The 26,406-nt window shown below is 50.4% G+C and overlaps 2 protein-coding genes across 2 annotated transcripts; both read left to right on the plus strand.

The window, feature by feature from the left end:
* The first annotated feature begins 913 nt into the window (after positions 1 to 913).
* Positions 914 to 1,252, plus strand: Ucn2 (urocortin 2). The gene has a single exon (XM_090323509.1). It carries the CDS (start codon positions 914 to 916, stop codon positions 1,250 to 1,252), a length of 339 nt encoding a protein of 112 aa, XP_090179635.1.
* Positions 1,253 to 7,727: 6,475 nt separating this feature from the next.
* Pfkfb4 (6-phosphofructo-2-kinase/fructose-2,6-biphosphatase 4) lies at positions 7,728 to 25,444 on the plus strand. The gene is made up of 14 exons (XM_090323557.1): positions 7,728 to 7,914; positions 13,882 to 13,998; positions 14,144 to 14,240; positions 16,026 to 16,092; positions 16,242 to 16,316; positions 16,873 to 16,929; positions 17,477 to 17,598; positions 18,153 to 18,360; positions 19,270 to 19,416; positions 21,294 to 21,398; positions 22,734 to 22,863; positions 22,987 to 23,049; positions 23,823 to 23,887; positions 24,968 to 25,444. Exons 1-14 carry the CDS (start codon positions 7,818 to 7,820, stop codon positions 25,025 to 25,027), a joined length of 1,410 nt encoding a protein of 469 aa, XP_090179683.1. The 5' UTR covers positions 7,728 to 7,817; the 3' UTR covers positions 25,028 to 25,444.
* The last annotated feature ends 962 nt before the right edge of the window (positions 25,445 to 26,406 follow it).

Below are 26,406 nucleotides of genomic sequence, written 5' to 3' on the forward strand. Positions count from 1 at the left end.
CTGAGTTTCTTTTGCTCAAGGCTAGCACTCTGCCACTTGAGCCACCATGCCACTTCCAGCCTTTTCTGCGTGTGTTGTTCTGAGGAATCGAACCCAGGGCTTCCTGTATGCTAGGCAAGCACTCTACCACTAAGCCATGTTCCCAGCCCTGGGAGTAGTTTCTATCTCTTTCTATTGCCTTTTTCTTTGCTTCTACTTCTATCTCATTGACCTCTGTCTCCTCTCCTTCATTCCTGATCACTCTGTTTCTGTCTCTGTCTCTCTCATTCATTCTTTTTTCAATATTTGTTTTCTTCCCCTCTTTCTAGCTATGTCTCATTTTTTTTGCTTGCTTTATTTATATTTATTTACTTATTTAGTTACTGTACTGGGGTTTGGATTCAGACTTTCATTTTTGCTAGGCTGGCTCACTACCACTTGAGCCATGCCTCCAGCTCCCCTCCCCCCTTTTTTGCTTTATTTATGCTTTGTATAAAATCTCATTTTTTCCCCCCAGGGCTACGTCAGACTCTGATTCCTCCTTCTTATACCTCCTGTATAACTGGGATTTGTGGCGTTTGCATGGGAGACTACTACCTATAAGGCCTACAGGCTACCACAAAAATCGTGTGCCACTATACCCACCTTATGTGCTAAGATGAGATATGGCTAACTTTTTACCCAGCCTGGCCTCGAACCATGATCCTCTTAATCTCAACTCCCAAAGAGCTAGCCACCCTACTATGCCTCGCCCCTCTGACTTGCTTCCTATGTTTGTATCTTTGTCTAGATATCTTTCTCTATCCCTGGCCTGACCTCTTTAATCTTTCATTTTTCTGACTTTTTTTCCCCTCCCTTCTCTTCTTGCTCCTCTGTTTCTATTCATGCAGGACCAAAATTGACCGCAGCCTTTTCCTTACAGCCTGACCACAGGATGACCAAATGTGTTTCACTGGTGTTGACGGTTACATTGCTAGGCAGGGTCCTGGCTGTCCCAGCAAAGCCTGTCCCGGCCTTCCAGCTTCCCTCTGAGAAGATACCCTACACCGCTCCTTCTCCTGTCACCCTGAAGAATCCCTCAGTAATCACCACAGGCCCCTCAGATTCCTGGAGTTACCCCAGCCCTGGCCCCCGCCCGGGCGCCCGCATTACCCTCTCGCTGGATGTCCCCCTCGGCCTCCTGCAGATTTTACTGGAGCAGGCCCAGAGCAGGGCTGCTAGAGAACAAGCCGCTACCAATGCCCGCATTCTGGCCAGTATTGGGCGCCGCTAAGCTTGAGGGAAGATGGCACGAATGATGGCAGTGACCACGGACAGAGACCCTGGAAGATGGCAATGAGGCTGTAGACATACTGCATGTGGGTGGATTATATGTGGGCTCTGCCATATTTGCAGAGCTTCTGCCCATGTCACATCTGGAGTGCCACGGAGCCTTGAGTCTGGAGAGCAAGGTCATTGCTATGTCAAGGTCCCTGCCATCTGGAGCCTGGCCACGCCTGTGTGTCTCCATACAGTATGTCGCAACTGCTTGGACCCTATTACACACGGAAGGCCATTGCCATGTGAACGCCTGCCACATCTGGATGCCTCCACAGCCTCAGAACATCTGGATACGGCCCCATGTCGGTCACTGTTTATATTCAGGAGTCTCCACACAGATGTTTCTACCATGCGTCTGATCCGTCTATGTAAGACTTTCAGCTCTGGGGCTCCTCCCTCCCCCCTTCCCCCCCCACGGGCTTTCATACAGGGAAGTGTTGTCTGTGGGTTAGTGGTATGTGTTGTCGCGGATGCAGCAATGCCACTCCAGCGGGTGGAACTTTCAGGAATACTTCCAGGTATGGGAAGTCTGACGATGTCTTCTCCACGGCCCCCAGTCCTGAGGCTTGAACTCAGGGTCTGGGCACTGTCCTTGAGCTTTCTCAAGAGCCACGGCACCACTTCCTGGCTTTTTCTGTTTACGTGGTACCCAGGGCTTCGTGCATACTAGACAGGCACTCTACCACAAGGGCACACTCCCGCCCCTGCGCCCAAGCTTTGTTTTTGTAGCATCAACTGCTATAGTATTCATGAAGGTTTATGGCTATAGCAGGTGCTGAATCAATGTCAGGTGACTGAAGGTTGGCCTGCAAGAGAATCAGCCAGTCATGTGCACAGGCTGTAACACGTGATAGCTGAGTCACATCTGTGCACCGTCTATTTACACTGTGTGTGTGTGTGTGTGTGTGTGTGTGTGTGTGTGTGTGTGTGTTGACAGTCTGGGACTGTCTTTGTGCTCAAGGCTAACATTCTACCACTTGAGTTTTATTTCCAGCTTTTTTTTTTTTTTTTTGCCAGTCCTGGGGCTTGAACTCAGGGCCTGAGCACTGTCCTTAAGCTTTTTCTTCAAGACTAGGGCTCTGCCACTTGAGCCATAGCGCCACTTCTGACTTGTCTATGTATGTGGTACGGAAGAATCAAACCTGGGTCTTCATACATGCTAGGCAAGCACTCTACCATTAGGCCAAACTCTGACCCCTTGCTTCCAGCTTTTTGTTGGTGGTGGTGGTCAGGGGCCTTGAGCTCTGGGCCTGGGTGCTATCCCTGAGCTCTTCAGTTCTTCCTGAGTAGCTAGGATGTCAGGCATGAGCCACCAGCTCCCAGCTTTTCACTGACCTGATCCCCCTTTCCCTCTCCATCCCATCACTAGGCTGGAGCTAGAACTGGCTTTCCCATCAGGCCTGCCTGTGGATGAGTTAGACACTCTGGAGTAAGGGCAGATAACTCTGGCTACAATGAAGGGTGGATCTTAAGCAGCCCTCAGGAGAGAGGCAATAATGATTAAGTGTGGCTGCTTCCCTAGATTGTGGGGGGTGGGGGGAGGAGGCAATGAATTTCTCAGTGGAAAGCAGCCTTGGGGGTGTTTGTATGTGTGTGGGGGCGGGCCTAGGGCATCTGGAAAGGCGGGGTTGCTGTCCTCCAGCCTACTAGGGGGCGGGGTTCCTCTACTCCTCCCCTTGCTCCAGGGGGCTGTGGCCCTAGGCAGTTCAGTACCAGGATGGACAGAAGCACCTTAGGAGATTGCTCTCTGAGTGATCTGGAGCCATGGAATGGCAAACAGGGTAGGTACCGGTCAGTGTGGGGAGGGAGGGAAAGGAGTGGGGAGGGAAGGAATTGGGAAAGAAGACCTGGAGGCAGTGAAGGAGCCGCTGGAGGGAGTCTGAGGACATTGGGAGGGTCTCTCTGGGGATAAGGGACACTCTGCTGTGGGGATGGGGGGGGAGGCAGTAGCCCGTCAGTGGCCTGGAAAGGTGGTTAGCATGGTGGCTTTGCAGGAGAGAGGGGGCTGGGCTGGGGGGGGACTATAAATAGTGCCTTCCTCAGGCCAGGGGCAGGGACAGCCAGCTGGAGCAGTTGAGGCCCTCCCACACTGCCCCTTTCTGGCTTCCAAGGGGTCATGCTCATGTAGTTTCACCCCTCCCCTCCCTCTTAGGGTCACCCAGTTTGGGGACAGTTCAAGGGAATTATTTAGGAAGTTTATTGCGGTGGTACTGAGGCCTGAGCTGCTCTAAACATCCACTGTGTACTTTGTCTTGTTCATGATCTCTTTTCTCTGAGGCCTGGTTGGCCCTGAGTCCTTTGAACACCTATTCTATGCCCCCATGCCAGGTTAGAAGCAGGGAAGTACATAGATTCAGGAGTCACAGGCTGCTTTGCCTATAATCCTTACTGCCTGCCACCCCCCCCCCAAGATGGAATGTCACATGGAGAGATCTAAGCCTAGGGGACCAGGGGACAATCCTTTTCCTGGAAATGGCAAGAGGAAGGTAAGGATTACTAGGAACTTCCCCACCCCCACAGCATCAGTCATCTTGGGTGGGGGAAACAAAGAGGAAGGGAGGCAAGAGAGAACAGTAACCCTAAGTCCCTGTCACCAGCCTGTCTCTGTGCTCATGCCCGGATGCAGAGCTTGTGTGCTTTTGTATATGCATCTGCGTATGTGCACAAGCCTACGTGTGTACCTTGTCATATGAGTTTCTGTGGCATTCGCTGAAGCTTCTGGTTCTTGTTTATTTATTTGTCAGTCATGGGGCTTGAACCTGGGCTATGTCCGGGAGTTCTTTGTGCTGAAGGCTAGTGCTCTACCACTTTGAGCCACAGCACCACTTGCAGTTTTCTGGTGGTTCATGAGTGATAAGAATCTCACGGATTTGCCTGCCCTGGCTGGCTTTGAGCCATGGTCCTCAGATCTCATCCTCTTGACTTAGCCAGGTTAACAGGCATAAGTCACTGGCACCCAGCTTGCTCCTGGGTCTTTCTGCTGTGAAAGAAACAATGTGGCTTAGGTCCGGATTGAGCAGCAGATAGCAGACTGGCAATCTTGAGAACTTTGATAACCCCACGGCTCCTAGCCTGGCACACTAGTGGCAACACACCAGTGGTCAGTGCAGAGGGCACCCTAACAGTCAAACCAGGTCCAGCTCACGTGGGGAGAAGCTGATCCAGGCCTGTTCACTCATGAGTGCACCTTAAGACCCAAGTACACGTCCATGCTGGGACACGAGAGTTGGTGTACTTTGAGGTGTCCTGAGGAGGGAAAACCATGTGAATGTGTGTGTGTGTGTACGTGTATGTATACATGTACAATGGCTTGAAATTAGGATCTGTACTCTGTCCCTTAGATTTTTCTCTCAAGGCTGGCACTCTACCACGTGAGCCACAGCTCCACTTCTGGCTTTTTGTTTCCCCCCTCATGGTTCATTGGAAATAAAGTCTCCTAGATTTTCCTACCTGGCCTACCTTCAAACCAGGAGATCCTCAGAGCTCAGCTCCTGTGTAGCTAGGATGACAGGCAATCTCCTGATCCAAGGAAGCAGAAAACTAGAAAGGGCATTCTGCTGGATGGAACAAGCAAGAGCCGGGGTGTGGAAATGAAAAGTGTGGTAATAGTGCAAAGTGTGGGAGGTGAGATTATTGTAGGCTAGGAATTGAACTGAGTCGTTTTTCCTGCACTGTGGCCTGTCTCTGTGATACGGGATTCCTTTCCCTCATTCCCATCCCCACCCGGGTTGAGACCCTCCATTTCCTATCTGAGAAATGAGAGATGGGGGAATACCTACCGAGCAGATACAGATTGATTGTAACTCTTCTTGACTTGTAACCTTTCAGTTGCTTACATGGACTGAGAGGAAAGGGCGCGTCTGGCTCAGCTAGGTAAGAGTGGGAGGTATGGAGATACAGCATTTCCTGGGTACCCGGATCGGATTATCTGGATGTGGAAATAACCCTGACCCTTCTTCCTTACCCTGCCCTCACTACCCCCTTAATTCCTCTGGCCTGACCTAACATCAAGAGTTCTAGGGGAAGCTGGGCACGGTGGCTCACGCCTGTAATCCTAGCTACTCAGGAGGCTGAGATCTGAGGGTCAAGGTTCAAATGAGCTGAAGAGCTCAGGGACAACGCCCAGGTGGAGTTCAAGCCCCATGACCCACCAAAAAAAAAATAGAGTTCTGGGGGAAGAGGAGAATGGGTAGACCTCAGGATATTAGAGGAATAATGAGTGCTGGGGGGTGTGGGCAGGGTGGGGTGTGAGGCATTGAGTCTTTGGAGGTCATGGTGATTTCAAGATGGCCATAGAAGTGGGCAAGAGGCTAACAGGGGTGTGAAGGAATCTGGCAGGTACTGAGAAAGGGATGCAGGACCATTATGAGTTTCCTGTGGGTGTGAAGTGTTTTTTACCTCCTACTTCCTTTGGGGAGTGGAGCATGGATACTGTAACAGGAGAATGAGGAAGGAGGAAATGGTGGACCCTGCCTTGACAGGGATTTTCCCCAGGAGAGATAGCTACAGCTGGTTTCAGGGAAGATCCAGGTGAACTTCCAGCATTAGACCTTCTGAATCTTCATTTGTTGTGGAGTAGGCCCTGTCACCGCCATTTCAGTGGTCCTTGTCACCCTCTGAAGAGTTAGATCATGGATTGCAAGGGCTGACTCAAGGCAGGGATGGAGCAGAAAGGACCTGGCCTACTGCAAATGAGGTCAACTTTGTTCTTCATGTCTGCAGCTTGTGCTTGGGTATACATTGACAGAGGGAACTTGAGGTTGAAGGAACCCACCCAGTCAAGACTGTGGTGGCGGAGAATATCACTAGAGGGCAGTGTTGCTCAGATTCCAGGCCATGGTTGGTGAAAACTAAGGCAGAAAGTATACATACAGTTTGGAAAGGTGGGGCTGGGCCAAAGGGAAGTGCAGGTACCTGTAGAGATCAGTAATCCGGAAGTCAAACATAGGAGAGGAAACACAGGTACCCGGGTCTCCTACATTTCTGGATCTGTCTCTTGCTTCCACTGCATTTTCAGAGATGGGTGGGAGATAATGAGATAATGGAATGGAGTTCTCAGAGATTGACTTGTTTTATTTTGTGCTTGTCCTGGGCCTTGAACTCAGAAGTTGAGTGTTGGCCCTAAACTTTTGTGCTCAAGGTTATTTTTCTAGCACTTTGAACCACAGCTCTATTTCTGGCTTGTGTGTGTGTGTGTGTGTGTGTGTGTGTGTGTGTGTAATTGGAATAAGAGTCCTATGAGACTTTCCTTCTTGGGCTGGCTTCTCAACTGTGATCCCCAGATCTCAACCTCCAGAGTTACTAGGTGTGAGTTTACAGGTTTGATTACAGGTGTGAGTCCTGGGCTTCTGGTGGTATTTTTATTTATTTTTTGTTTGTGGGGCTTGAACTCAGGGCCTGGGTACTGTCCCTGAGCTCTTTTGTTCAAGGTTACCACTTGAAGCTACTGCACTGCAACATTTTTAATCTACCACAAAGATCTTGCCATATTGATGCCTGCATCCTATTTTCCTAATGGACAGAGCTGCATTTTATGTATGTATGTATGTAGGGGTCCCTCTTGCAGCACATACACACACACACACACACACACACACACATATGCTGATCAGTCACTCTTATTTTAATTGGTAAGAATGAAATCCTGGAAAGATAATTCAGATACTGCCAGGACTTACTATTAATGAGTCCCTAAATAACGTGGTCACGTGATCCCGTGTATTTGCTCCAAGTAGGTAAGGGTTTAACTCAAGCTCCCCAGCAACTAACACCAAGTAAACACGATCCTTTTCGAGATTTGTCCCCTGGTCCCCGTTCCGTGGCTCCAGGGAGTTGTTCCTGCGCAGGCTGCGTGGGTCCCTCTTAGGGACCCCCCGGGTCTCAGCACGTGGGGGTCCTGACGGGACGCCTGGGTCGCCCACCGCGGGTAATTAGAGCCCAACACCACCACAGTCCAGCCTGGTCTCTGTACGAGCCCTGGGAGGAGCGAGGGGGCGGGGAAAACGCGCAAGCCCCGCCCCCTGGAATTGCCGCCCAACCAGAAGCCGGAACCAAAGTAGCCTCAGAGGCGGGGCTGCCGCTGCGGTGGGGGCGTGGCTTATGCAAATCAACACCGTGGAGATTGAGTGTAACAACGGTGTGGGGGGGGGAGAAGGGGCGGGCCTACATAAATCCGGGTCTTGAGCAACTTGGGAAATGAGCATGCGTATTCTCATGCTTGAACTGAAGGACGGGATGCGCTGGGTTCCAAATAAATAAATAAAAGAATGAATGAGGGGAGATGTGCGCATGCGCACATGGGGGGCTAGCTCCGCCCTTCCCCATTGATTCGTGGGGGTGGAGCCAGATTATTCTGGGGCGGGACTGTGGGAAGATGGACAAGCGTGGCGGCGCCTAGGAGAGGGGCGTGGCCTGAGGGGGGCGGGACCTCGAGGTGGCCCGAGGTGGCCCAGCTGCTGGGTCTGAGGAGCCCTGGCGGCGGCGGCGGCCGTCCACCCTCCATCCCTCCCGATCTGAGCATGGCATCCCCGCGTGAATTAACCCAGAACCCTCTGAAGAAGATCTGGATGCCATACAGCAATGGGCGTCCGGCTCTGCACGCCTGCCAACGTGGTGGTGAGATGAGGAGGGGCGGTGGAGAGAGACAGAGACAGAGAGGGAGGGAGAGAGACCGGAATAGGCACGGGAATGGGTGGATGTGGACCTGAGCATGGGGCATTGTGTGTGAGGGGGAACGGGGGAAGACGGGGGTCTCCGATGAGGAGAAGACACGTGGGGACCCTGGGACCGGTGCTGGGAGGAGTCGGGGCAGGTGGGGGCTGGGGACAGGTGTGGCAGTGTTGACAGTGGCGCGGTCGCCTCAGGGTGGCCCAGCAGGAGCTGGGGACAGGTATGTGGAGGCCTTTTCAGGGTCGTAGGGGTTCGGTGTGGACTGCTGTCATCTTGGGAGGGCAGCGGTCCCTTTGTCCCACTGTCCCCAGTGCCCAAGGCGGAGGGAGCACTCTGAGGACCACCCCGGCCCCCTCTTCCTTTGCTCCTAGACAGGGTGGGTCGGTGGTCTTGGCTGGGGATTGACCTAGGCAAGTCTCTGGACCGCTCTGAGTCAAGGCCTCCCCCTGGGCCAGCCTTCCGGCTGGAGGATAAGGACCCTGGAGCCTTCAAAGCCAAAACTGGGAAGGACTTTAGAAAAGTGTAATTGGATAGACAGTGCCATTTTTATTACCATTTGCTTATTTACTGGTGTGGGCACTGGGGCTTGAACTCCAGGCCTGGGTGCTGTCACTGAGCTTCTTTTGCTCAAGGCTAGTGCTCTACCACAAGCCACATCTCTCCACTTCTAGCTTCTAGGTGGTGTGGCTCATTAGAGATGGAAGGGTCTCGTGGACTTTCCTATGGCTGGCGTTGAACTGAGATCCTCAGATCTCAGCATCCTGAGTAGCTTGGATTATAGGCCCCACCCAATCTTGGCCTGACTCATGTCTGTGTCCACGCAATCTAAGCGTCCACCTAAGATTCATGGGGGAAAGGCAAGACCGGAGGGTGAAAAGTCTCAGAGATCTGCTGAAACTTGTGGAATTTGTGCTGAATGACTCACCTCTCCTGTGATCCTGGATGTTTTAATCCACTTTCTTGCCTTTTCTGCTTGTTTTTAAATGCCTTTGCACCTTTTCTTATAACCTGGGAGAAGCACATTTTGGTTTCAGGAGTAACTGAAACATTGTCATGAATTTGCAACATGGCAAGAACATGGAGTCTCCTAGGTAGCCCAGATAGAGAAATAGAGATCAGATGATTGTATGTTGTGCCAGGGTCTCCCCACACTCCCACCTCTGCTTTGTGTGGTAAGGGAAGGGAGAGAGCTCAGCTTGTGTCTCCAGATCTGGAGGTCCAGACCCTGATGTGAATGGGAGAGCCTTGTGGGTATCTGTGATCACACCATGAGTTCTGATAGGAGATAGCTATGGTTCATGAACAGAGTGGATTCTTTTTTGGGGGTGGGGGTGGGGGTGAGGCTTGAACTCAAGGCCTAGATACCGTCCCTGACCTCTCCCACTCAGGGCTACTGCTGAGCCACTTGGAACCACAGCTCCATGTTGGTGGTTCATTTAAGTGCCTCATGGACTTTCTGCCAGGGCTGGCTTTGACCTGTGATCTTCAGATCTCACCCTCCTGAGTAGTTAGGATTCTAGATTGTGAACCACCCACACCTGGCTCCAGGTTGCTTCATTTTTTTAATTTTGTATTTATTTCTTTTGCCAGTCCTGGGGCTTGAACTCAGGGCCTGGGCACTGTCCTTGGGCTTTCTCAATGCTAACACTCTGCCACTTGAGCCACAGCACCACTTCTGGCTTTTTCTGTGTATGTGGGACTGAGGAATGGAACGCCCCAGGGCTTCTTGCATGCTAGGTAAGCACTCTACCACTAGGCCACGCTCTCAGTCCCCGGCTGCTTTATTTTTCATAAAGAGCTCTTCCTTTCCCAGCCTAGCTCAAGAGAGATGAGCCAAGATGCAGTTCAGGAATTCACTGTGGCATCCGGAGCTTGTGGCTACCCCTTCCGTCCATGGAAGTGTCCAGAATGTGTTGGGATGGCACTGTGTCTTGCCTCCACACTCTGGCCTCTGGGCTTTGATGAGCCTACAATAAATTTACAGGAAATGAACTGAAGAAGGAAGCTGTGGCAATCTCTCCTCAGATTTCCTTCCTCATTTGCTCTGGTTAGAGGTCATACATCTCTTGTCCTGTTTCCTTAGTAGCTAGCTATGTGCTTGCCTGTGAGCTCACAGCTGTAGCCCTCACTCAACCTCTCAGTTTCCCGGGTTCAATTCCTCAGTACCACATACTTAGAAAAAGCCAGAAGTGGTGCTGTGGCTCAAGTGGTAGAGCCCTAGCCTTGAGAAAAAAAAAAAAATCCAGGGACAGTGCTCAAGCCCAGGACTGGCCAAAAAAAAAAAAAAAAAGGAGTCTCATGGACTTTTCCTGCCTGGGCTGGCTTCAAACCTCGATCCTCAGATCTCAGCCTCCTGAGGAGTTAGGATTACAGATGGGAGCCACTGGCACCCAACTATCTGCCTCCTCTTTTTCCCTTCCTGTTTATAATTGCTCCACTGTTGAGCTCATCTCCGTGTTTTGCCATGCTGTATGTAATCTGCTGTGAATATCTGTGAACTTTGATTTATCTGTGGGGCTATTTCTTGGGAGTTTATCATCGAGAGCAGTGATGATAGCTAATTTATTACCTTGTTTTTGTGCCCAGGCTTGACAATACTTCCCTGGATTTTTTTTTCTTTTTCTTTCATTTAATGCCTTTTCTGGAGCTTGAACTCAGGGCCTGTGTCCTATCTCTGAGCTTCTTTTGCTCAAGGCTAGTGTTCTGCCACTTGCATCATGGTTCCATTTTTATCTCTCTCTCTTTTTTTGTTTTTAGTTTATTGCAGAGAAAAGCCTCACAGACTTTCCTGCCTGGGTTGGTTTTGAACTGTAATCCTCAGATGTCATTGTTTTGAGTAGCTACAATTATAGATACGAGCCACAGGGCCGAGCCCCAATGGAAATCTTCATAGTGGGAAGACAGTGATATCACCAAATGCTGTAGGTAGGGGTCACAGCCATCTCTGGGAAGACAAAGGGCCCAGAACCCCAATCCTGAGGACTTTAAGGCTGTCTCTGATGCAGCAATGGGAAAGGCAGTTTCATGGGAAACAAGGAAAAGTACCAGTTTATTGGCTCAAGATCCCTGATCAGCTTCATTAGGAAAATGGAGGAGAACAGAAAAGGAATAAGCTGGACTCGATCACCCACCAGCAAGGACTATTTCTTGAGGAACAGAGCGGGCCCAGACATTCCTGTGAGTTTGGAGATTGTGCCAGGACTGGATTTGGGGGTAGCTTTATAAAGGACTTAACAAGGAAACAGAGACTAGAAAATGGGTTAGGATCTCTTGGGGGGCCCGGGGCAATGTCCTTTGTGGGCCTGCCCCACAAAAGAATGGCCTCACCTAGGGTGTGGGGGCTATTGTCCCCTGGGGACTGAGGTTGGAATGACCTGCCTGGGGACAAGCAACTGAGCATGCATGTACCTGGTACTTTGCTTGATAATAAAGCAGGACTCAATCCTTCCAGCTGGGCTAGAAGATTGTGTGTGCAGGCTGGGTCGGTGGTGTAGTGGGAGAGTGCTGGCCTAGCAGCATACATGAAGCCCTTGGTTTGAGCCCTCAGAACTATAAACACAGAAAAAGCCAGAAGTGGTGCTGTGGCTCAAGTGGTAAAGTGTTCAAGCCCCAGGACTGGGCGGTGGGGGAGGGGGCGGGGGGAAGGGAGAAAAAAGATTGTGTATACAGCATAGATCTCAACTAGCAAAAGCTCCCAGGCTCCTCAGTCCTGCCTAATTTCTTGTCTTTTTGTTGGTCTTGGGGTTTGAACTCTGGGCCTGGCCACTGTCCTCTGAGCTCTTCAGCTCAAGGCTAGCATTCTACCATTGTGAGCCACAGTGCCACTTCAGGTTTTCTGATGGTGGAGATAAGAATTTCATGGACTTTTGTGCCTGGGTTGGCTTTGAACCTTGATCCTCAGATTTCAGTTTCCTGAATAGCTAGGATTACAGGCGTGAGCCACTGGCACCTGTCCAGCTGCCTAATTTCTTTTCTTCCCATTTTAGCCAATGCTGAGATTTTTCTTTTTTCTTTCTTTCTTTCTTTTTTTTTTTTTTTTTGTTTTTGCAGGTCCTGGGGCTTGAACTCTGGGCCTGGCCACTGACTTCTCTTTTTTTGCTCAAGGCTAGCACTCTACCATTTGACTCACAGTTCCACTTGTGGCTTTTTCTAAGTTAATTGGAAAAACGAGTCTCACAGCCTTTCCTGCCTGAGCTAGCTTCGAACTGTGATCCTCAGATCTCTGCTTCCTGAAGCCAGATCAGATCATAGCGTGTGTACTGAGCCCTCCTGGGACAAGCTTATTGTCTCTACACCCTAAGTCCCAAGTGCAGTCAACACAAAGTACACGGCTGAGTGTTTAGCCTGTTGTTGCTAAGGCAGAGAGATGACATTACTACCCAGAAGTGTTCTGGTTTTCCCAAGGGAAGAACATTAGACCTCACCCACCATTGTTATCCCATTTTACCGATAAAGACTTCCAGGCTCTGAATTTGCAGTCAGCATAGATACTGAGCTGAGCACTGCTGGATCACACCTGTCATTCTAGCTACTCAGGAAGCTGAGATCTGAGAATTGCAGTTCGAAATCAGCCTGGGTAGGAAAATCCCTGTGAGACTCTTTTCTCCAATTAAGCACCCCCTCCCCAAACAAACAAACAAACAAACAAACAAACTGGAAGTGGAGCTGTGACTCAAATGATAGAGTGCTAGTCTTGAGTTAAAGAAAAGCTCAAGGACAGCACTCAGGCCTTGAGTTCATGTTCCCCAGTACCAGCATAAAAAGAAACAAAAGAAAGAAGCAGCTTTTGTGTCTGGCTTTGACACTAAAAAGAAATGTACCAAAAGGAAGAGTAAACAGGCTGGGCTCTGGTGACTGGCTCGTATCTGGAATCCTAACTACAGGCTGAGATGTGAAAATTGAAGTTCTAAGCCAGCCCGGGCAGAAAAGTCTATGATGCTCTTCTCTCCAGTTAATCACAGGAAAAGCAGAAGTGGTGCTGTGGCTCAAGTGGTAGAGCACTAACTTTGAGCAAAAGGAGTCCAAGAACCGTACTCAGACACCAGAATTCAAGTCCCAACACTAGCTTTCTTTCCTCTCTCTCTCTCTCTCTCTCCTCTTTCTTTCTGTTTCTATCTCTCCCTCCCTCCTTCTCCTTTCTCTCTGTCCCTGAGATTTTTGCTGTACCACTTGAGCCACAGCTCTACCTCCAGTGTCTCATTGTTTCACTGGAGATGATAGTTTCACCAGAGCCCAGCCTCCATGGCTGTTATCCTGGCTACTCAAGAGGCTGAGATCACAGGATCAAGGTTCAAAGCCAGCCCGCAGGAAAGTCCTGAAACTCTTATCTCCAATAAACTACACAGAAAAAGCCAGATGTGGTGCTGTGGCTTAAGTAAGTGGTAGAGAGAGAGAGAGCCCAAGCCTTGAATACAGAGAGGCTCAAAGTCCTGAGTTCAAACCCTAGGACTACAAAAAAAAAAAAAAGTCTCACTGACTTTCCATCTATGTCTAACTTTGAACGATGATCCTAAACTCTTAGCCACTTTATTTATTTATTTAGTTCGCCAGTCCTGGGCTTGAACTCAGGGCCTGAGCGCTGTCCTTGGACTTTCTCAGAGCTCTACCACTTGAGCCTCAGCACCACTTCCGGCTTTTTTCTATGTATGTGGTACCGAGGAATCGAACCCGGGTCTTGGTGCATGCTAGGCAAGCACTTTAACCACTAGGCCAAACTCCCAGTCCCTAGAGGAGCTACTTTAGCTTGAAACTGGGGCTCAGGGCTACAGGAGGAAGCTGAGATCAGGAAACCAGGCAGATACAGCTATAACCAGAGGCCAGCACAGGGGAGCTTGAGAGACCAGAGAGAAGAGGAGAAGGACTCTCTGGGAGGGAGTGTGCCATGTTTAATCCCGTCCCCTGCTTGCTTTGTAGTTTGTATGACTAACTGCCCCACGCTTATTGTCATGGTGGGCTTGCCTGCCAGGGGCAAGACCTACATCTCTAAGAAGCTGACCAGATACCTGAACTGGATTGGTGTGCCCACCCGCGGTGAGTCTCCAAGGGGAGTGGGGTGGGGGGGAAGGGAGGGAGAAGGGGGCGGAGTCTGGAGTGTGGTGGGCGGGGCCTGGAGTGGATAGGATCACTTCTCTAGAAAAGCTGAGTTTTTTATTCTTCCCCTCTCCCCCACACCCAGAATTCAATGTTGGCCAATATCGCAGGAACATGGTGAAGACATACAAATCTTTTGAGTTTTTCCTCCCAGACAATGAAGAAGGCCTGAAAATCAGGAAGTAAGTGTGGTGGGGGGGGGGGGAAGAACCCCTTCTTTTGAGAAGGGTCCCTGGGGATCAGCCTCTGGGGCTGAGCTGTGGGTGACACTTAGCTGCTTCAGAACCCTGACTATGGGGCTGGGAAGGTGACCTAGAGTGCTTGCCTAGCATGCAGGAAGTCCTGGGTTCGATTCCTCTGTTCCACATACACAGAAAAATAAAGCCAGAAGTGGTGCTGTGATTCAAGTGGGAGAGCATTAGACTTGAGAAAGCTCAACGACAGTGCCCAGGTCCTGGGTACAAGCCCAGGACTAACAATCAATAAATAATAAAAGAAAGAATCTCACGGACTTCCTTTCCTGGGTTGGGTTAGCTTTGAACTGTGTCCCTTAAATCTCAGCTTTCTGAGTAGCTAGGGTTACAGATACAAGCCATCAGTGCCTGGCTTATGCTGTTTGTTGTTGTTTCTTCCAGTCCTGGGGTTTGAATTCAAGGCCTGAGTGAGCACTGTCTCTGAACTTCTTTTGCTCAAGGCTAAGCTCTCTACCCCTTGAGCCACAGCACCACTCTGGGCCTTTTCTGTGTATGTGGAACAGAGGAATCGAACCCGGGACTTCCTGCATGCTAGGCAAGCACTCTACCGCTAAGCCACCTTCCCAGCCCTGGGGTTTTTTTTTTTTTTTTTGCCAGTCCTGGGCTTGAGCTCAGGGCCTGAGCACTGTCCTTGGACTTTCTCAAGGCTAGAGCTCTACCACTTGAGCCTCAGCACCACTTCCAGCTTTTTTCTATGTATGTGGTACCGAGGAATCGAACCCGGGTATTCATGCATGCTAGGCAAGCACTTTAACCACTAGGCCAAACTCCCGGCCCCAGCCCTGGGGTTTTATTTTTAAAGGTCTGATGGGGATCAGGACAGCTCCCTAATCCAAAGGCCAGTTGGAATATGTTGGGAAAGGTTCCAGCTCAGCCTGAAACTGATCTTTCCCTTCCGTGTTCCTCTTGGAGCTGTGTCTCCCGGAGCTTTCTCAGCTTAGGGTGGAAGTTACCTGTTCTGGGCTCAGTCCTCAGGATAGAGCAAAAGGAAGCTTAGCTATAGTCACAAAGGGCACCAGGCCTCCTATCCCATGTCTGGCCACCAGAGGGCAGGAGTTTCCACTAATAGGCCTTGGACCTCATGCATCACTGCAGCTGAGCCCGGATGAGGCACAAAGAAAGGGGAGTCTAACATTCTGATTTCTGTAACCAAACCATGGGTTAACGCCAAGCTGGGCCTTCTAGCCACAAAGAGCCAGATAAAAGGGAAAGGCCTGAACCCCAGGCACTGTGGCTCACACTTGTAATCCTAGCTAGTCAAGTGGCTGAGATCTGAGGATCGAGGTTCAAAGCCAGCCCGGGCACAAAAGGACCTGAGACTCTTATCTCCAATTAACCTCTAGAAAAATTGGAAGTGGGGCTTGGCCCAAGGGTAGGGTGGTAGCCTTGAGCTGAAGAGCTCTGGGACAAGGGCCAGGCCCAGGGGTAGGGCGGTAGCCTTGAGCTGTAGAGCTCAAGGCAGTGCCCAGGAAAGTCCAGGAGACACTCACCTCCAGTGAACCAGCAGGAAACTGGGAAATGGCGCTGTGGCTCAAAATGGTAGAGCACTAGCCTTGAGCAAAAGAGCCCAGGGACAATGCCCCGGGCCCTGAGTTCAAGTCCTAGGCCTGAAAGGGAACAGTTGCTGTGCCTCCCCTGTCTTTTGGAAAGTGTGTCACTTCTTTCCTGTAACTAGCCCTGAGTATGTGACCTTGTTTTGTTTCTCTCCTGCAGGCAGTGTGCCCTGGCAGCCCTCTGTGATGTCCAGAGGTTCCTCAGTGAGGAGGGGGGCCATGTGGCCGTAAGTGTGACACCCCAACAGTTGAGATGTATGCGTATGCACGCGCGCGCACACACACACACACACACACACACATATTTCTACCCTACAATCTTTGCATAGCCTCTACCCCTCTACCATTTCTCACTAAAACCCCAGTTTTGTCGTAGGTATTTGATGCAACCAACACAACCCGGGAACGACGAGCCACCATCTTTAATTTTGGGGAACAGAATGGATACAAGGTAAGGCCTTCCCCCATCCCAGATCCTCTCCTTGATTGGCTGGTGACATATCCAGGCCCTTTGGGGCTCCTTTTACAACCTCAGTTCAGGCTCACGCCTGTCACCTTAGCTACTCAAGAGGCTGAGATCTGGAGGATCGTGGTTCAAAGCCAGCCAGGGCAGGAATGTCGGTGAGACTCTTATCTCCAATGAACCACCAGAAAACCAGAAATGGAGCTGAGGCTCAAAGTGGTAGAGGCTTAGCCTTGCATAAAAGAGCTTAAGGCCAGTACTCAGGCCCTGAGTTCAAGCCCCATGACCAACAACAACCAAAAAAAAAAAAAAAAAAAAGGCATTGCATGTTCGGTTTCCTAGAGACGTGGGCCAAATATAACTGGAATTTTCAAGTGCCATCTCTCTTATCTCAGGCCTTGGCCTTGGTTTCAGGTCAGCATAGCCCTTGCTGTTGGGAAGAGTCCCACAGAGGCAGATCTCAGCCCAATCACCCCACCATGTTTGGGTCTACTTCCCCCCTTCTCCCCCCCATTCACCCTGCTGTTTCTGTTCTTTGCCGTAGACTTTCTTCGTGGAATCCATCTGTGTGGATCCTGAGGTCATCGCTGCCAACATAGTAGTGAGTGATGATTCCAGTCTAACTTGGGACAGACATGAGATGGAAATTGGCCTGAGACTATGAGCTTCTGCTCTGGGTATAGGCTGATTCCCAGAGTTGATCTTTAGTCCCTGAGCCTAGCAGGGGTGGAAAGACAGCCTAGCCTCCACATTAAGTCAGGTAAGATCGGGGCCTGAGGACCATTTGTGTGAGGGAGGCAGGCTCTGGGGGTGGGGTAGCCGCCTCCATTCTTTTTTTCATTTTATTATCAGAGTGATCTATAGAGGATTTGCAGTTACATTCGTAAGCTAGTGAGTGTTATCTTTTGCCTTTTTGCCAATCCTAGGGCTTGAACTCAGGGCCTGAGCACTGTCCTTGAACTTTCTCAAGGCTAAAGCTCTACCACCAGCACCACTTCTAGTTTTTTTCTATGTATGTGGTACCAAGGAATCGAACCCAGGTCTTCGTGCATGCTAGGCAAGCACTTTAACCACTAGGCCACACTCCTGACCCCATCACCCAGCCTCTAGCTCTCATCTATCCTTTGCTGTGTGCCCGGCTCCGACAGCAAGTGAAGCTGGGGAGTCCTGACTACGTGAACCGGGACAGCGATGAAGCCACAGAGGACTTCATGAGGCGTATTGAGTGCTACGAGAACTCCTACGAATCTCTGGACGAAGACCTGGACAGGTGAGGAGGTCACTGGCATCCTGGCATCCCCAGCTACACTGGGGGAAAGGGGACTCATGCTTGTAATCCTAGTGACCCAGGTTCAAAGCCAGCCCGGGAACAAAAGGACCTGAGACACTTTCACCACTAGAAAATGGGCTTGGCTCAAGGGTAGGGGGGTAGCCTTGAACTGAAGAGCTCAGGGACAGCGCCCAGGCCGAGTTCAAGCCCTGTGACCCACAAAAAAAAAAAAGAGAGAGAGAGAGAGAGTCTCATGGACTTTAGTGCCTGGGCTGGCTTTGAACCGAGATCCTCAGAACTCAGCCTCCTGAGTAGCTAGGATGACAGACGTGAGCCACCAACACCCCATTTCCCACCAGGCTCTGTCTGTGTGTTACGTCCTGGGGTTTGTTCCTCTTACATCTTCAGCCACGTGCCCGTCAGCCAAGGGTGGGCAGAGAAGATGCAGAAGCTCTGCAGCTGGTTCCTGTAGGTGCCTGGATGTGTCCGTCCAGGTCTCGGTTCCTGACCAGAATCCCACCCCCTGCCCCTTCTCTCTCTCTCTCACTGGAAAGGGAGCTGTCCTACATCAAGGTCATGGATGTCGGGAAGAGCTACCTGGTCAATCGTGTGGCTGACCACATCCAGAGCCGTATCGTGTATTACCTCATGAACATCCACGTGACTCCCCGCTCCATCTACCTCTGCCGGCATGGGGAAAGCGAGCTCAACCTCAAGGGCCGGATTGGTGGGGACCCGGGTCTGTCCCCCCGAGGCAGAGAGGTCTGTGCGTATATATGGGGCGGGGCCTCCATACCCCTGGGTGGGCTGGATTACGCAAATTGTGTGTGTGTGTGTGTGTGTGTGTGTGTGTGCCCGCCAGTCTTGACCTCTTGTAGTTCAGCTGCACGGTGGCTCCCGCCTGGCACCCTAGCTTCTGAGGAGGCTGTGATCTGAGGATGGTGCTTTGATGCCAGCCTAGGAAGGAAAGTCCAAGAACCAGCTACCAAAAGAAGCCAGAAATGGAATTATCACAGAAGGGAGAGTAGAACATTAATCCTGAGCAAAAGAAGCTCAGGGACAGAGTCCAGGCCCTACCAGGACAGGCAAAACAGAAATAAATAAACTAGGCCAGACACTGAGAATGTGGCTTAGTGGTAGAATGCTTGCCTAGCATGCATGAAGCTCAGGGTTTGATTCCTCAGTACCGAATCTTCCCCTCACCCCCTCCCCTGTAAGACTCTTATCTCCAAGTAACCACCAGAAAACCAGAAGTAGCTTATGAATCAAAGTGGTAGAGCACTCACCTTAAGCAAAAGAGAGAGAGAGAGAAAGAGAGAGAGAGAGAGAGCGCACGCGCCCAGGGACAGCAACCAGGCCCTGAGTTCAAAACCAAGAGACTGACAATAAAATAAGAGTTACAGCAAATGGCTATGCCACGGGCTCGAGTGATATTAAGGCATCAAAGTGTGGAGGCTGTATGTTCGAGAACACACAGGACACAAGGACACGGGTGGGTGGGGCTCCAGGAATCATGGCAGAAGAGTGCTTGGAGGGGTGTGGTGGTGTGCCCAGGAAGTTAGTTTGTGTGAGTTTGGGGTGAAGCTAAACCAGAGCATGAACCCTACCCTGGACAGGATATCTGTAACCCCAGAATCAGTGGGTGGGATTTTGCTTGTCCCATGTTTTCAGTTCGCCAAGAGCCTGGCCCAGTTTATCAGTGATCAGAATATCAAGGATCTGAAAGTGTGGACCAGCCAGATGAAGAGGACGATTCAGACCGCCGAGGCACTGGGGGTCCCCTACGAGCAATGGAAGGTTCTCAACGAAATCGATGCGGTACTCAGCCATTTCCTCCTTGTTCTGTCCTGGCCACAATGCTTAGAGCCAGGGAAAACTCTGTGTGGGTTTTTTGTTGTTGTTTTAATTTTTTGTCCCAGTCCTGGGTCTTGAACTCAGAGCCTGGCACTGTCCTTGTGCTTTCTCAAGGCTAGCACTCTGCCACTTGAGCCACAGCACCACTTCCAGCTTTTTCTGTGTATGTGGTGCTGAGGAATCGAACCCAGGGCTTCATGCGTGCTAGGCGAGCACTCTACCACTAAGCCACGTTCTCCCACTTTTGGATTTCCTTTTCTTTTCCATGTTGGATTTTTTTTCTAGAAGTGCTTGTATATTGATCTCCTATGCACTTGGAAATTTTTGATGAAATGTTAAATATTTTTAAATAAGAACTATTAGGCAGCTAGGTGTTGGTGGCTCATTCCTTAACTACTCAAGAGGCTGAGATCTGAGGATGGTGGTTCGAAGTCAGCCTAGACACAAAACTCCATGAGACTCTTATCTCTTGTTAAACCAGAAGTACAGCTGTGGCTTAAGTGGTAAAGTGTTACACTTGAGCAAAAAAGCTCAGGGACAGCCATTAGGCCTTGACTTCAAGCCCCAGGACCTGAACACACACACACACACACACACACACACACACACACACACACACACACTTCGAGGCTCTGGTTAATATAATCTTTCCTCAGAAGTTTTATTTTTGTGTCTCGGTAGGCAGTTAGTGATGAATCACCTTTTATCTAGTTAAGGATAAACTTTCAAAGTAGAACTTTGATCTTCATGGAAGCTACTTGATTTTCAGGTCATCTCTGTTGCTAGGCTACTGAAAACCCAGTGACCCTCATTCATTGCCACCACCACCACCAGCCATCATGATCATCCTCTCCTCTCCTCTTCTCTTCTTCCTCTGTCCCTGCTCCTCCCTTATTCCTCTTTTCCTTTGTTTTCTTTCCGTTTTCCCCCTCTAGTCCTGAGGCTTGAACTCAGGACATGGGCATTGTCTTTGAGCTTTCTCAAGCCTAGCACTCTACCCGTGAGCCATTGCACCACTTCCAGCTTTTTCTGTGTATGTTGTACAGAGGAATCGAACCCAGGGCTTCATGCTTACTAGGCAAGCACTCTACCCCTAGGCCATGCTATCAGCCCAGCCCCTTCTTTTCCCTTTCTCTCTCTTTTTTTTTCTTTCTTCTTGTTATTCCAAGATTACCGTCAGTTCTGCCAAAGTTCTGTTCACTCAGTTCCTCAACTTTCCCCTTTCTCCCTTAGCTTCTGCTTCTCTTGGTGTCCCTTGTCCCCTCCATTCAGAACTCTAAGATGTCAAACAGTTTTGTTTTTTCTTTTCTTTTTTCTTTTTTTTTTTGCCGGTTCTGGGGCTTGAACTAAGGGTCTGAGCACAAGCTCTGTCCTTGGACTTTCTCAAGCCACAGCACCACTTGCAGTTTTTCTGGTGGTTCATTGGAGATGAGCGTCTCATAAACATTTCTGCTTGGGCTGGCTTTGAACTACTGGGATCCTCAGATCTCAGCCTCGAGCCCCCAGCACCCCACCCTTAAATTCTTTTAACTCTTGTCATTCTTTTTTCCAATGATTTCCCTTAGATTTTTCTTAAGGAGCCACTATCAGCAATAAGACTCCCGCCTTTTGCCTCCCCAGTGTGTGTGTGTGTCTTACGTTTCTGTTTCATAGTACTGCACTGGCAATGACATGGGATGAGCAAACTGCATGTGATTGTTTCGTTGGTTGACAGCCCTGGAGAGAGAGTAGACTCAAGGAATCAACTCTGTGTCACTTGAACAATATGTATCCCCGGTCTTTTTGTGCATTCGCAGCTTTTTAGATAGAATCTCCCATATTTTTTTCCCCCTTTACTTCAGGGTGTTTGTGAAGAAATGACCTATGAGGAAATCCAGGATCATTTCCCACTGGAGTTTGCCCTGCGGGATCAGGACAAGTACAGATACCGGTACCCCAAAGGGGAGGTAAGCCCCCATACCTGCTGTCTGCCTGCGAGCGCTACCTGTGTCTGCCTGGTTCCAGGAGCCCACCTGGAGTATGGGCTCCATCCCCACCCTGTCCCAAGGCTAGACACAGCTGTCCAGATCAGGCCTCCAGCTCCGAGAGCCATCAGATCTCACAGGGGGAGGTGGAGAGTCAGGGAGACCAAGAGCCTGGGGCATCCATGGGCTTTGGTTTTGTGAGGACCCCTCAAGATGGTGGCTCACAGCCCCTCTATGGTGATATGGGTATAGCTCCTTGTATCATCCGCTGCCCTGACTCCACCTTCAGAACCTTCTCCAAACAGACATGATCTCTATAAATAACTTGCATTGGTTACCTTCCCTCAGACAAGACTCTGGTCAACCCAGGCCTCAAATCAGAAACTGGGTGCTAGTACCTTACCACTTCAAGCCACAGCCCCATTTCTGGCATATTTGGGTGGTTAATTGAAGATAAGAGTCTCAAGCCTTTTTTTTTTTAATTGGTGGGGGCTGGCTTCAAACCAAAATCCCCAGATCCACCAGCCCCTGACACGAGAGAAATCATGTTGCCATTCCTGGGGCTTTGAATTCAGGGCCTGGGTACTATCCCTGAACTTCTGCTCAAGCCTAGCACTCTACCACTTGAGCCACAGCACCACTTCCAGCTTTTTTCTGTGTATGTGGTACTGAGGAATCGAACCCAGGGCTTCATGCATGCTAGACAAGCACTCTACCACTAAGCCACATTCCCAGCCCCAGGACAAAAATCTTGACAGCCAATTAGCACCTGGCTTAGAGGGCTTATTTTAAAGACTTCCATTGGCCTGGCACTGGTGCTTCACACCTGTAATTCTAGCTACTGAGAAGGCTGAGATCTGAGGATCGCGGTTCAAAGCCAGAGTGAGACTTGTATCTCCAATGAACCACCAGAAAACCAGAAGTGGCACTGTGGCTCAAGTGGTATAGTGCTAGCCTTGAACACAAAGAGCCCAGGTCCTGAGTTCAAACCCCACAACTGGTTAAAAAAAAAAATATGGGCGCAGAAATCTCATGGCAGAATGTTCGATGCAGGAGATCCGTATGGGCACATTTGGCCCTTTGGGGTGGGCCCTGGGAAGGGAAAGGGGGTGATTGTCTCCTTTCCAACCCCCTCCCCGGGCCCTCTCCAGCTTCCCTCTGGAGCTGAGCATCTAGGCCTTCCAGCTGAAGGAAAACCTTGTCCTAATCTCCAGGGTCGCAGACCACAGTCCATTACCAATTATGCCATCCCGCCCCCCCCAGTTCTAGTCCCAGAACCAGACCCAAAGAGTCAACATCCCTGCTCTGTCCTTGCAGTCCTACGAGGACCTGGTCCAGCGCCTAGAGCCTGTCATCATGGAACTGGAGAGACAAGAAAATGTGCTGGTCATCTGTCACCAGGCCGTAATGCGCTGTCTCCTGGCCTACTTCCTTGACAAGGCAGCAGGTGACCAACCTGGGCTCTGGGGAGACAGAGAGAGGGGACAGAGGGAGGGGGAGGGGACGGAGGGGGGGGCGGGACTGGATATCATTGCCAAGCATGCAAGCCCTTTCTTTTCTTGGTGGACAGAAGAGCTTCCCTACCTCAAGTGTCCCCTGCACACGGTCCTCAAGTTGACTCCCGTGGCGTATGGTAAGCGAGCTCTGCACATGCTCACTGTGGGGCTGTTAGGATCTTGGCTCTCTGTGGTGGTCCCTGATTTTCTAGAAATCCTTTGCAAATCTCACCCAGGGCCCAGTCCCCCAGCCTTCCCCAAGGGTCTATTGTTTTCCTTTTTCTTTTTTTAAATTTATTTATTATTAAATTTTGCAAGTCCTGGGGCTTGAACTCAGGGCCTGAGCACTGTCCTGGGTCCTTCCTCAAGGCTAGAGCTCAACCACTTGAGCCACAGCACCACTTCTGGCTTTTTTCTATGTGTGTGGGACAGAGGAATCGAACCCGGGTCTTAACGCATGCTAGGCAAACACTCTACCACTAGGCCAAACTCCCGGCCCCTCTTTTTCTTTTTTGGTACTGGTACTAGGGCCTGGAGGCTCTCCCTTAGCCCCTTGGCTGTTTTTCTCAAGGCTGGTGCTCTACAACTTGAGCCACACCTCCACTTCTGACTTTCTGTTAGTTGGACATAAAAGTCTCTCAGGGCTGGGAAGGTGGCTTCGTGGTAGAGTGCTCGCCTCGCATGCACAAAGCCTGGGTTCGATTCCTCAGTACCATATACACAGAAAAAGCCAGAAGTGACGTTGTGGCTCAAGTGATAGAGCTCTAGGCTTGAGCAAAAGAAGCTCAGTGACAGTACCCTGGCCCTGAGTTCAAGCCCTACCACTGACCAAAAAAACCAAAAACAATGGAGGCAGATACTCCAAGTCATAAACATCCTAGAGACTGCATTTGCCTTTCTCCTTTGGCAGGTTGTAAAGTGGAATCCATTTTCCTGAACGTGGCAGCGGTGAACACACATCGAGACAGGCCTCAGGTAGCCATGACATCACTGATTTGGGGGGGGGGGTGGACTTGTACCTTAGGGACATCCAGATTCCCCAATCTTCAGGATCCCTAGCTGGGGTACTTCCAAAGAAGGAATCTTGGGGGGTCTTCTCCCAAGGCTGTTTGCCTGGGTAATTCTGTTGTAACTTGCTTAGGTGTTTTCTCAAGGCCATTCGCCCCTGGGGTTAGAGACATCTCTGGAGCTGGGCCACCTAGCTAGGGAGGTAGCACCCCAGTTTGGGAGTGGTTCAAAACACCTTTGAATATTAAAAACAGTGTTTGCCAGGCATTTGGTGACTCACACTGTCATCCTAGCTACTCAGGAGGCTGAGATGTGAGAATCATGGTTCAAAGCCAGCCTGGGCAGGAGAATCTTTAGGACGCTTATCTGCCATGAGTCACCAGAAAACTGGAAGTGGCACTGCAACTCCAAAAGGCAGAGTACTAGCCTTGAGCGGAAGAGCTGGGAAACCGAGCCCAGGCCCTGAGTTCTAGCTCTACAACCAACCAAGAGTAAAAATAATATATACATAAATAAGTAAAGTGGTGTTTTAATATTCCTTGGCAAAGCTATTACAGAGTCTAGCCCTGAACAGAGCCCTCCATCCACCCAAGTTGCCTAAGATTTGTTTTTTATGCTGGGCTTGGGGACTTGAACTCAGAGCCTGGGCACTGTCCTTGAGTTTTTATGCTCAAGGCTAGAGCTCTACCACTTTGACGCACAGCTCTAATTGGGATCCTTAGCCTTCTAATTAGCTAGCATGACAGGCATGAGTCAGTGGCACCCACCCTTACCCTTAACCACCATCTTTGGTTCTCCATGCCAGTTCATTGTCCTGCCAAGGCTCCTCTAGCCTCACTGATTCTTGCTGCCAGGGATGTATTCCAGTCTCTGCCCTAGCTAGTGCCACATCCACTTTTCTGGTGTTTCATTGGCAATAAGAGTCTCACGGACTTTCCTGCCCAGGCTGGCTTTGAACCATGATCCTTAAATCTCAACTCCCGAGTAGCTAGGATTACAGGAGTGAGCCACCGCGCCTGGCTCATGTCTTGTCTTTTTGTTGTGCAGAATGTAGACATCTCCAGGCCTCCAGAGGAAGCTCTTGTCACAGTCCCTGCCCACCAGTGACGCCATCTCCACTGTGACCCTGGGACAGGCACTGATTCCTGCACACAAGGACATTTCAGGTCCCGCTGGAGCTTGTGGTACTGGTGTACAGTCACCCTCCAGGAACATTCTTGAAGCCGTGCACATGGTGGCTAAGTAGTACCCAGATACCCCCAGCCTGGCCCACCTGCTGGCCAAGTGACAAGCTGAGATGTGGCTGGCTGCCTTGCTGCTAAGAGCCTCCTGGGCCAGACTCACTGTGTTCCCTGTCCTCTCACCCCAGGCTGGCTGCTTTGGGGAAGTATGTTGCCCTAAATGTGAAATGAAAAAGGCCCAGCGCTGGTAGTGCACTCTTGTAATCCCAGCTATTCAGGAGTCTGAGATCTGAGGATCGCGGTTCAAAGCCAGCCTGGGTAGGAAAGTCTGTGAGACTCTTCTCTCCAAGTGCTAGACCACTAGCTTTGAGTGGAAAAGCTCAGAGCTCAGGGACAGCACTCAGGCCATGAGTTCAAGCCCCAGGACCAGCGCACACACACACACACACACACACACACACACACACACACACACACACACAGAGTTGCTCTGGGATGTTGTAACTGCCTAGGGTAGGCCAGGCGACATCCCTCAGGGAGCCAGAAGCCTAACCTTCATGGGATTTCATGACTGTCCTTTCCATTCTTCCCTGTGTGGCAGCCACCTCGGGTCTGTGGCACTGACATTTGTGGCATTGGTGAGAGCAAGCGTGTTTATTTTGGCATGTCGTGGTATTCCAGGAAAGCCGCGTGGCAGTGTTTTCAGATCTGCTCTCTTCCCACTTCAGGGCCACAGAAATAATGGGGAGGTTGGTGGGTCAAGGACACCTTGGCTGGTGTCACTGAGAAACCACATAAAGACGGGGCAGCTGGGGGCTTTTAACTTCCCTGTGTGTACACCAAAGTGCTCATGGGAAAACTGGATCTCTCTTTCTGGCAGTGAAGAGGAGGAGGAGGAGGAGGAAGAGGAAGAAGAAGCTACTTGTGTTTATCCACATAAGAATGTAACTGCTGGGGCCGGGAGTTTGGCCTAGTGGTTAAAGTGCTTGCCTAGCATGCATGAAGACCCGGGTTCGATTCCTCAGTACCACATACATAGAAAAAAGCCGGAAGTGGTGCTGAGGCTCAAGTGGTAGAGCTCTAGCCTTGAGAAAGTCCAAGGACAGTGCTCAGGCCCTGAGCTCAAGCCCAGGACTGGCAAAAAAAAAAAAAAAAAAAAAAAAGAATGTAACTGCTGGCAGAGACATGATTGGTTCCAGGAAAAAAAAAATAATAATAACTTTGTGATCCTATAAAACCTTCTATATTGCCAGTCACTTGTGACTCATACCTGGTATCCTAGCTACCTAGGGGGCGGCGATCAGG

Source organism: Megascapheus bottae, chromosome 32 (assembly GCF_031878675.1).
Source record: "Megascapheus bottae isolate mThoBot1 chromosome 32, mThoBot2.hap1, whole genome shotgun sequence".
NCBI classification, from domain to species: Eukaryota; Metazoa; Chordata; class Mammalia; order Rodentia; family Geomyidae; genus Megascapheus; species Megascapheus bottae.

Excerpts from the sequence above, each read along its gene's own strand:
- Ucn2 (XM_090323509.1), top strand. The coding sequence starts at position 914 with ATGACCAAATGTGTTTCACTGGTGTTGACGGTTACATTGCTAGGCAGG.
- Pfkfb4 (XM_090323557.1), top strand. The coding sequence starts at position 7,818 with ATGGCATCCCCGCGTGAATTAACCCAGAACCCTCTGAAGAAGATCTGG. Across the intron at positions 16,930-17,476 it reads TCATCGCTGCCAACATAGTA|CAAGTGAAGCTGGGGAGTCC; the intron begins GTGAGTGATGAT and ends CGGCTCCGACAG. Across the intron at positions 22,864-22,986 it reads CTTCCTTGACAAGGCAGCAG|AAGAGCTTCCCTACCTCAAG; the intron begins GTGACCAACCTG and ends CTTGGTGGACAG.